The 10,616-nt window shown below is 48.7% G+C and overlaps 1 protein-coding gene across 1 annotated transcript; it reads right to left on the bottom strand.

Moving 5' to 3' along the window:
• Positions 1-1,444: 1,444 nt before the first annotated feature.
• SLC25A5 (solute carrier family 25 member 5) lies at positions 1,445-7,442 on the bottom strand. The gene is made up of 4 exons (XM_039362356.1): positions 7,240-7,442; positions 3,832-4,318; positions 3,319-3,459; positions 1,445-1,849 (listed from the first exon to the last, which is right to left on the bottom strand). Exons 1-4 carry the CDS (start codon positions 7,348-7,350, stop codon positions 1,692-1,694), a joined length of 897 nt encoding a protein of 298 aa, XP_039218290.1. The 5' UTR covers positions 7,351-7,442; the 3' UTR covers positions 1,445-1,691.
• Positions 7,443-10,616: the final 3,174 nt, after the last annotated feature.

The raw sequence follows: 10,616 nt of genomic DNA on the forward strand, positions 1-10,616 counted from the left end.
TGCCTTCTGAGGCTTTGGAGGATGAAGGGAGCTTTGTGGTTCAACTCCCAGCACTCCGAGACTTGCAAAACTACATGAAGTATCAGTGCTGACATAACTCTCGAGATGTTGTGGGTTCAGTTCCAGACCACCACAATAAAGCAAGTATCACAATAAAGTCCCTCTTTGAGACGGGCGGTTCAAGAATGTGAAAAATAAATTAAAAAAATAAATAAGTCACACCAACTGTTTGGATTCCAGTGCCTATAAATTATATTTACACTCTGCTGCAGTCTAGTGTGCAATAGCCTTATGTCTTAAAAAAACAATCATACTTAATTAAAAATGAGTGAGCTAGTGAGCAAAGGCAGTTGGAAAAATGACGCAGACAGGCTAGTTCAAGGGTAGGCAACCTTGGCTCTTTTATGACTCGTGGACTTCAACTCCCAGAATTCCTGAGCCAGCCATGCTGAGGGGAAAGAGAGAGGTTTCCAAGCTGAGCCATGTTGGCTCAGGAATTCTGGGAGTTGAAGTCCACGAGTCATAAAAGAGCCGAGGTTGCCTACCCCTGGACTAGTTCAATGCAAGGTTCCTGCAGACCAATTTGGGGGGGGGGGGAGGTAGACATACCAGTATGCTTGCAATAATGGGGCAGGGGAAACAAGACAACCACGACAGCTGTAGATTGTACGGTACCCTGTACAACTTGCTGAGACTTTACTAGCCCCATTAGCGGTTTTTCTTCAAATTACACGAAATTCATTTGTAGCTGGGTTCCACAGAGCGGCGTTTCTCAACTTCAGTAACTCTTTAAGACCTGCAGATTTCAACTCCCAGAAAAATTAGACTTGCCAAAATTGCAAAAGGCTGCCGTGGACTGATGGGCTTGGAGTTAATCCTGACATTTAAGACAGGATGCTCGGAAGATCAAGAGAAGCTGGCTTGTGCAGAGCAGCGATTTCCTGCCCTTGGGAATATGGAAGAGTCCTTTATTCCAGACTAGAACTTTCTGCCTAATATTTCTTTCTGTTATTTTCCCCCAAACAATCCTGTGAGGTGGGATGGCTGAGAAAGAGAAATTGGCCCAAAGGTCACCCAGATGGTTTTCTAACTCAGTCTCCTGGTGAGTGGCCCAAAGTAACCCATTCGGCTTTCATGTGCGAGGCAGATCTAGAATTCACAATCTCCTGGTTTTTAGCCTGGTGCCTTAACCCTTAGCAAACTGGCTCTTTGCCAATAGTTGTGTGACTGCAGAGACATTGTGACTGCTGTAAAGTCACTTTCTTCAGCGCCTTTCTAACATTGAACAGTCACTAAATGCTCATAAATCGAGGATTACCTGCATTTACTCAGGATGAACTCAACATCTGGGAATTGTAGTTTAATAACAGCTATTATTGACCATGCAAAAAACAAAACAAAACAATCACGTTATCCAAGAGAAGGAAAAACAACAAAGTTTCAGTACTTTTTTTTTCTTCCCATTTTATTTCTCAAACTTATTTTAACAGGAGTGACTGAATTAAAAATAAAGTTTGAGTCCCATCGTCAAGGAATGACTTGAGAAAGTGGGTCAGGCGAGCAAAACCATGGCTTCTCTGTCAATGAAGAGACACCACTGCGGGGGGACGGGGGGGAACGATAAATAGTTTTGATGCAGTCCATGGAATATTATGTAGGGTTGTCTAAGGAATTGGGGGGGAGGGGGGTGTTTATGTGTACTTCTTGATTTCGTCATACAAGACTAGGACGAAAGCACCTCCCATTCCTCTGAGGACGTTGGACCACGCACCCTTAAAAAACGCTTTGCCGCCCTCGTCGCGCGCAATCTTCCGCCAGCAATCAATGGTCCCAGAGTACATGATGTCGGCTGGAAAAAAACAGAGACAAACAGAAAACCAAGTGGGCAACTCCATTCATCTGATGTTTGCAACAATACAGGTGCTGTTGCTTTGGTAGTGCTGGAGAAATCCTAATAAAACCTTTTTTTTTAGGGACATTCATCAGAGACGTTTCTACCCCGAAATGCAGTTTAAAATGGAGCAGGGAAAAAACAGCAGAACGGGTAAGAGAGATAAAGGAAGAGTTAGCTTCAGACTCAAGGTCAGGCTTTTTTCAAACTCCACTGTTTTAAGATGCATAGACATCAACTCCCAGAAGTTCCTGTTGGCAGGGGGATTCTGGGAGTTGAAGTCCATGGTTCTCAAAGCTGCTGAGGCCGAGAATCTATAGACTAAATGACGGTTTGAGATGAATGGGAAACTGGAATGCAGTCTCGCACCTACTTTAAGCATCACCAGCGCACGTTCTGGAAGTTAATCTAAAGAGGATAGCGAGAGGAAGAGGCTGTTTCTTATTGGCTAACACTGCAGCCCGTCGCAGTGGGCTCCTGCCAAGTACAACCAATCAGGAATAAGAATCCAATGTCATGGGCCATCTTTATAGAGAAAGGACGATTTATAAATCACGTCAAAGAGTGTTCTATTACTAATGACAAAGTACTGGGGTCTTTTTTTACCCTTTAATAACAAATTCAGGAAGATGCTTGAGCTGAAAATGATTTTTTTCCCTTTCTGACTAGCTCCTCCAGGTGGCTATTCAGCTCAATAAAAGTCATAATTGATACAGGAGAGAGAATCGTGATGTTCAAAAAAATGTCATTTTTCTCCTTAGTTACATTTTTTTCCCCTACTGGGTGGGCCTAAGAGAGAACAAAGCAAGCTTGTCAAGGATGAAACTTTGGCAAATACATGCCTCTACATTTCAATTTGCCTCTAGAGTAAGGGGGGAGGAGATGTTTCTTTCAAGTGGGATAAATGGAGGAACAAAACTTCTATGATTTCTCTGAAGACTGAGAGAGCCTGAAAACTTTTCAAGGACACCATAATAGGTGTGGATTTGAAGCAGATGGTTCCCATAATAAAGTGAACTTGTTCATATGGACTAGGGAAGACATTGGGGGTTTGGCTGGGAAAATGATTGCTTAAGTCTGTGAATTGGTGTTGGAACTTCAAAGTTGACGTTACCATGCAGTGTATTCAATAAACAGTAAGATTTTTGGAGATGGAATGAAGCTGGAGCTTTATTTGAATTCTCCAGCTAGATTTGACAAAGCTGTGAAAGAACAGTCACAACGGGACATTTGGAAGAAAAGCTAGATAGATTCTTCGGTGCTCTCTGGGCTTGGTGGTTTGCAGACATTTCAATGACCCGATCAGATAGTGTCCTCAATTTTACCAGCTAGCTGGGTCATGAAAATTCCAAGCAAGCAAACCACAAAGCTCAGAGAGCAGCAACGATTCTAAATTGAACCCTGAGCTACAAAAGCTAGCTACCCACCTCCTTTGCGTCCAGACTGCATCATCATACGCCGCCGGACAGTGTCGAAGGGATATGAAGTCAGGCCTGCAACGGCCGTTACCGTCTGTGCGATCATCCAGCTAATTAAAATGTGAGTGTTCTTCGGATCGGGAAGCATTCCTGGGTAAAGAAGCAAAACAAAACAAAATTAAAAAAAAACACGTCTGCTTAATTACTGGCTCTTAGAGCAGTGTTTCCTAATCCTGACAACTTTAAGATAGGTGGACTTCAACTCCCAGAATTCTCCAGTCAGTGAGGCTGGCTGGGGAATTCTGGGAGTTGAAGTCCACCCGTCTTAAAGGTTGGGAAAAAAATGCCTTAGAGTAGGGGGTCTCCAACCTTTAAGACTTGTCTTAAAACTATGCTGGCTAGGGAATTCTGGGAGTTGAAGTCCACCGATCTAAACGGTGCCTGCATTGGAGAACCCTGCCTTAGTGCTTCAACTGGGAGGTAGGGCAAAGGACTATAAACCCAACTCCCCACTCCCTTTACCTTTTGCGGTGTCATAAATGCCAAAATACGCTGCTCTGTAAATGATGATTCCCTGGACAGAGACGTTGAAGCCTTGGTAGAGCCCACGAAGACCGTCGGACCTGAAGACCTTCGCCCAGCAGTTGGCGAGACCAGTGAACTCTCGTTCAGCCCCGGCTTTGCCCACATCTGCAGCCAGACGTGTTCGGGCAAAATCAAGAGGGTAGACAAAGCAGAGCGATGTGGCTCCGGCAGCGCCCCCCGATGCCAGGTTGCCTGCAAAGTAACGCCAGAACTGGGTTCTTTTGTCAACGCCGCCCAGGAAGATCTGCTTGTACTTGTCTTTGAAGGCAAAGTTGAGGGCTTGTGTGGGGAAGTAGCGGATCACGTTGGCGAGGTTGCCCCGCCAGAAGGAGAGGACCCCTTGTTCCTTGGGGATTCGGACCACACAATCGATGATGCCCTTGTACTGTTGGGCGGCCGTGATCTGCATGCTGGCATGTTGGACCTGCCAAGAGGGAAAGAGGTGAAGGTGAAAAACAGCAGCACTGGCTACATTCAGACTTTCTTCCTTTCCTTTCCCTTCCCTCCTTCTTTCCTTTCTTTCTTTTTCCTTCCTTTCTTTCCTTCCTTCTTTCCTCCTTCCTTCCCTCCCTCCCTCCCATACTCAATGTCTATACCAGTGGTCTTCAAACTTGGCTTTGATGACTTGTGGACTTCAACTCCCAGAATTCCCCAGCCAGGCGTGCCTGGCTGAGGAATTCTGGGAGTTGAAGTCCACAAGTCATCAAACGGCCAAGTTTGAAGACCTCTGGTCTATACTCTCCCATCTCAGCCAAGTGACTCTTGAGTGGCTTACAATTCCAAAACACTGAAAACTCTTTAAAAAATATTAAAACAATAAAAACACCCACCCAATAAATCAGTATAAACAGCAGCCATGATGATACTAATACTAAAGCCAAGCAACAGAGCCCTTAACACATTCTGAGCCCCAGGCCCAAGTAAACAGTCAAACTGTTAAAACCAGAGGCCATCCCTGGGTGCGAAAAATTTAAAAAAAAAATGGGCCAAGAGTGACTGACTGGTCACCCAGCCATTTTTTTCATGTCCAAGACTAGAACTCCCAGTCTCCTGGTGATTGGCCCAAAATTACTCAGCTGGCTTTCAGGCCTAAGGCAGGACTAGAACTCACCACCCTCTCCTGATTTCTAGCCAGGTGCCATAACCACTACACCAAACTGGTTCTGTTCAATTGCAAATGTTCACAACGATTCAAAACAGAAAGTGAAAGTTTAGCTTTGGGAGTGCACAATTCAGTGCCCTTTGTGGCTTTTAGACCAGTGGTTCTCAACCTTTTTAATGCCGCGACCCCCAACCGGTCGTAAGTCGAGGACTACTCAACCGGTCGTAAGTCGAGGACTACTCAACTGGTGCAGCACCGTTTGCAGAATGGGACTTTTGGCAGGCTCAGCAGGGCAGAGACCGCCTGGACAATTCCTATTGGCTTTTGAAAGCCAATAGAATTAGACTCTATTCAAGAGAGTCTATTCTACTGGCTTTCAAAAGCCAATAGAATAAAAGGGAGTAGCACAGCTAAGGAAAAGGGGGAAAAAATGGCGGACTGCGTTGTTTGGCGACCCCCGTGAAATGGTCTTTCGACCCCAAATGGGGTCCCGACCCACAGGTTGAGAACCACTGTTTTAGACCAACCCTGGCTAACCATTTCAGTAGGCCAAGGACACAAGTACGGATCCCAAATCATTGGAAAGAAGGCAATTATTGGAACTGCGGAAGGGCCTGGCAGTCAGGTTTGAAACATCAAATCCTGACAAGTCCTGTACGGTAAAATCACACACGCTGTGTCTTGTCGAATAGTGTGCCGGAAGTAACGTTTTTATTCCTCCACCCTGAGACGGAAGGAAGAAACTGCAGTTGAAGCTCTCTTTTAAAAAAAAACAAAAAAACTTAAGTCTGAGTAACTGAGGGTTTTGTCCTAGGGGCCTAGGAAGCAAGTAGCACTGGGGTCCCTGTTTTAAATCTCAGGCTTTTGAGTTTTGAAAACTTGGAAATTTAGAGTGGGATCTGGAAAGCAGAGCACTTGGGCTAAAATAGGTCGGAATTCCTAAAGGTAGACGTAGACGGGAGATTACAAGGCCAGCCAGAGGCCAAAGGCTGAGTTCAATGGATTTGCCTCTGGATAAACTAGGTAGACAATGGGTTCTAATCCACCTGGGTGATAAGAGCTTCTTTGCAAGGTGACCTCTTTCTTTCCGGGGAGATTGTGGCTTGGCGCCATCCTGGGATCAAGGTGTCCTTAGCTGCCTGCTAGCTAAGGAACCAGGTCACAACCCGGTCCCCAAACACAGCTGCATCTTCTCTCTTTCTCTCCAATTCACCGCTCCCTAAAAAAATCCGGCAACTGCTTCTTTCCTTTTCAATGTGAATTTAAGACTTCCTGTTGCCACCCGGCAAGAAGCGAGGATGCCATTTAAATCTACAGTGACCTTGCTAGGCCTCTTCCGGTGCATGGGCAGCCCAGAGAGAGAGAAAAGGAAGGATAGCTCAAATGGCTTCCGAAAAAAAAAAAGCAGCTCGGTTGAAGCGCGGGGACCCCCAAAAGAGCGGGTGGAGCAACACAGGGGTTGCTCCATCCTCAGATTTTGGCGCAGCTGCCCTTCCCTCCTTCAAGGTCACAGGATGGCCGGTTGGGGCCCTGCAGATGGAGGAACCGGTGGAGGGGCAAGACACCAGGGCAGGATTAATCCCTTTGCAAAGGCAGGAAAGCCGCTCAGAAGGCGCGGAGGAAAAGGCAAAGCAGCTGGCAGAGAGGGAGGGAGAGAGAGAGCAGGCGAGGAGCGCCTTGCTAAAGGCCTCTCGTCGCCCTGCGTTCCGCTGCAATGCAACCACCGCAACGCCGGCCCGGGGATCGGCATCGACGGAACCGGTTCTCTCCAGAGCTGGCAGTTTCCACTCCTCCGCCACCAGCCAGGGGTGGCGAGGCAGAAGCAGGGGAAAGAAAGAGGGGGGGGGTCTTCCTGTGGGTGGGTCGGTGGGCAGCCTTAAGAACCCGATCGGTTATGCAGAGATCCGTGGGCGAAGGCATCGCGATGGTGGGCGCCGTCCAGGGTCCTGGCCGCCCCCTCCCCTCGTTCCAGGCCGTGGGGGGGGGGCAGCAAAGGGGCAGTTCAGCCCCCCCTCCACCTCCTTGGGGCGACCTTGGGGAAGGGATGGCGCAGCTTTTCCCCACCCGCGCACGAGGCCGTCTCTGCCCGCGCGGCAGGACCCCTCCCCGGATGCCCGGCCCCGTGGGAGCCCCCTCCCCACCGTCCCACCCCGCTTGGCTCCCGGCCCTTCCGATCCCCAGCCGTCCCGCCTTCCCCCCCCCCAGCCTCGACCCCCGTCTGATCCCCCCCCCCGCGGCCCTACCTGGAGCAGCAGCTTGACCCGCTCGATGGGGGCCACGGCGGTCTTGGAGATCGCGGCTGCCACGCCGCCCGCCAGGAAGTCTTTCAGGAAGGAGATGGCCGCGTCGGTCATGCTTGCGGCGGGTGGAGGGCGAGGCTGCGAGGCGGCAGACGGGGGGGGGGAAATCAACGAGGCGGCGCAGAGAGGCGAAGGGCGGCCGGCGGACTGGGAGCGAGCGCTTGAAATGGCCGGCTTTTATAGCGCGCTGCAGACTTGAACGTGGGAACGGGGGGGGGAACGAGACGCGGGCAGCCACGCACAACCGCTTCCCACCGCCCTGATTGGCTGCCGGGCGGAGGGTGGGACCGTGGGGAGGACTGCGGAGGGGGGGTGGGAAGTGGTGGTGGGGGGAACCCAGACCCCGGGCTCCCCCCTCCCCCGCAATCTGTTCCGTGGCGGGGGGGGAGGTCGGGGTGGAAGAGGAGAGCGGGGGCAGTGGGGGTCGCCTCCCGCCCGGGAGATCCCGGTTGCTAAGCCCGGATTAAACCCGGGCGAGAGACCGGCTTTAACCTTGGAGACGGGCCTCCGCGAAGGATGCCGGCTTTCCACCTGCGTGACGTCCGACGACCCGCGGGCAGGGCGTTCCCACGACAACCTCGGAAGAAACGCCGCGTGTCCTTAAATGTCCCCTCTCCGCCTGACCGCGGCGAGGGGGGGGGGCGGGGACGGGCACCCCCTGCCCGCCCCCGCCCGATCGTGATTGCCACCCCTGGTTCTTCTGCCCGGGCGGGGCTGGGACTATGCTGCCCCCCCAGGAGGGATCTGAACCCAATTGAAGAGGGGGGGGCTGATCTCAACACACAGAAGGCAATTCCCCCATCTTAAAAATAATAATAAAAAAATAAATCCAGGATCTGCTTTCCCCTTTTGCTAAAAGGTGGTTGGCTTAATCCGGGTTGGTGGAGGCGCCGCCATTGCCTGGCTTTGCGGGGGGGGGGGGGGCGCGGTTGCAATTTGCAGCCCCTGCCCCAGATACAGCCCTGAGCTTATGCTTTAAAAGGATGGGTGGGTGGGGGGAGGCAGGCTTTTAATCATGCCACGTCTGTTACCATCTCAAAGTTTCCTTTCTGGGGCTGTGGCTGGTTGTGCTTAATGATCCATAAACAAACCAGCTTGAGTTCAACACAGCATCCCATTTGTGTCGCAGTCCCTTGAGGTGGCCAGGTTGGAAGGCTTTCTAGGCCTTGGATGCAGCCTGGCCTGGAAGAGGTGAGGGACAGAGAGAAATTTTGCCCAACTTTTGGCCTTAATTAGGAAGGATAGCCCTCTGGCCGGTGCACTGGATCTTCTAAAGATCTTGAGATCTGGCAGGCATCCCTCTGGCCCCAACCCTGGCTGGGAGTTTTTAAATGGTAGAGTTTTTGTTTCCACCCACCCCACCCAAAAAACCCTTTATTTTCCTTAGGTTCCCAAAATCTGCACAAAAGCAAGCTAGCTGATGGCTTACATTTTCTTTTGACATTCACATAAGAAAAATATCCTGAGCCGTGGCTTTGTTATGAGAGCTGCTGGCAACTAGTATCTTACCTGAATCATGCAATCCATGCCCCATAATAATAACTGTTTTTAATTACAAATTTTTGCTTTTTAAAAAAAATTTTGTCGCTTTCATCAACATGATTAAGCCATATCACATCCGACTTAACTGGACACTGGAGAATCTTCTGAGAAATTTGTGCTCTTCGTGTTAGTTTTGGACTCCTAGCAATGGTGCTACCAGTGTTTAAACAAACAAACAAACAAACAAACAAATAAAAGGACCTACACAACTCCCTGAATGTTCCTCTAAGTGACTTGCCGGGGGTGAGAGTCCCTTTAAAAAATTGCTATTGGTGCCTCTTTCTAAATTATCTTTTCCCCTGCTTTTTCTCTTGGTCTCTGAAGGGACTCGATCTGTTCACTTTGAAAAACCTGGCCCGAGGCGACTGCATAATTTGCCTGCATATACTCCTTATATTTGCTTTGCGATTGTCATTTCCATAATGCATTTATTGCCGTCGTTTTAATCTCCATAAGCTATCCACCATCCGTTATAGTCGCTCCATCCCTGGGGGCTTTTAAGAAGAAACTGGACAGCCATCTGTCTAAAATGGCGTAAGGTCTCCTGCTTGAGCAGGGGGTTGGACTAGATGACCTCCAGGGTCCCTTCCAACTCTTGTTATTCTTACTTCACTAGGTTAAGGCAGCGGGACCATCGCCCGGTTTATTAATAGGCACAAACCACCTGACCACGAGACTTTTAAGCCGCAGTCATTTGTTCTCCTGTTTAATAAGTTCAGTATCCAGTCTACAGCAAGAAAACCCATTAAGAACCCATTATTGCTAGGAATTTTAGAGCAACTGTTGACAGCCTCATGACTTTCGGCTGGTATCTAAGATAACAAGGAAGAGAAAGAACTGTGCCGGCATATTAAATTTCAAGATTAGGAGAGAGGGAACTTTCCTGTACATTTGGTTACTGCTGTTCATTTGCAAGCTTTTGGGGGGATCTAAAAAAAAAAAAAAAGAAGAGAGAATTAAGAGTACACGTCCATGGAGATGCTCCAGGTCCTAGGTGCTTTTTTCAAGAGGCAAGTGGGCCTTGAGTTAAAGGTTAGTATGATTTTGATTATTGTATAACTAGTAAATTTTAGTAGATTATGTTTAATATGTTTGTATAACCCTGTACTTGGCTCTGGGACGTGGGGGGTGGGGGTGGGGAGGGGGGTGGGGGGAGGATGGGTTGGAGATCAAATAGCTCAGAAAAGTAGAAATAGTTTTATTGTATATAATATTGATGTTTCAATTTGGAGAGAGGAATCGCTCGGGCATTTTCCCCTGCACAGCATCCGAAGTGGGATGAGATAGTAGGAAAGGTAGAAGCAAGTAGGAAGGTTGAGGAGAAGGAGGAGAGTAAGGAATAAGAGGGAGGAAGAGGGAAGTGAGAGAAGAGGTCGGAGGGCGGATGCGGTTTGGGGGGAAATGGGTGAGCAATTCCGAAAGTTGTGTGTATAAATTTATTTTATTCTTTATCTGAAGTATTTTTTATGATGTAATGGAAAAATGGAAAATAAAAAAATTTTGCAATAAAAAAGAGGCAAGTGGGCCTTCTTGTTTTTCTTTGAAGACGTTTCGCTTCTCATCCAAGAAGCTTCTTCAGCTCTGAACTTGAAGCTCAGAGCTTGGACTTTGAAGAAGCTTCTTGGATGAGAAGTGAAACATCTTCAGAGAAAAACAAGGAAGTCCATTTGCCTCTTGAAAAAGCACCTTGGGGACATCTAAGACTATAGTTCACGGGGAGAATCCAAGCAGCACATACTACAGCCCTTCTTGGACTGTTCCATTTTGGAATAGGTAGA

The sequence above is a fragment of the Crotalus tigris genome, unplaced genomic scaffold, assembly GCF_016545835.1.
Source record: "Crotalus tigris isolate CLP2741 ecotype Arizona unplaced genomic scaffold, ASM1654583v1 scf7180000019427.664434, whole genome shotgun sequence".
Taxonomy (NCBI): Eukaryota; Metazoa; Chordata; class Lepidosauria; order Squamata; family Viperidae; genus Crotalus; species Crotalus tigris.

Coding starts and splice junctions, on each gene's coding strand:
- SLC25A5 (XM_039362356.1), bottom strand. CDS start 7,350: ATGACCGACGCGGCCATCTCCTTCCTGAAAGACTTCCTGGCGGGCGGC. Junction 4,319..7,239: donor GGGTCAAGCTGCTGCTCCAG/GTAGGGCCGCGG, acceptor CCCTCTTGGCAG/GTCCAACATGCCAGCATGCA. Junction 3,460..3,831: donor CATTTATGACACCGCAAAAG/GTAAAGGGAGTG, acceptor TTCTTTACCCAG/GAATGCTTCCCGATCCGAAG.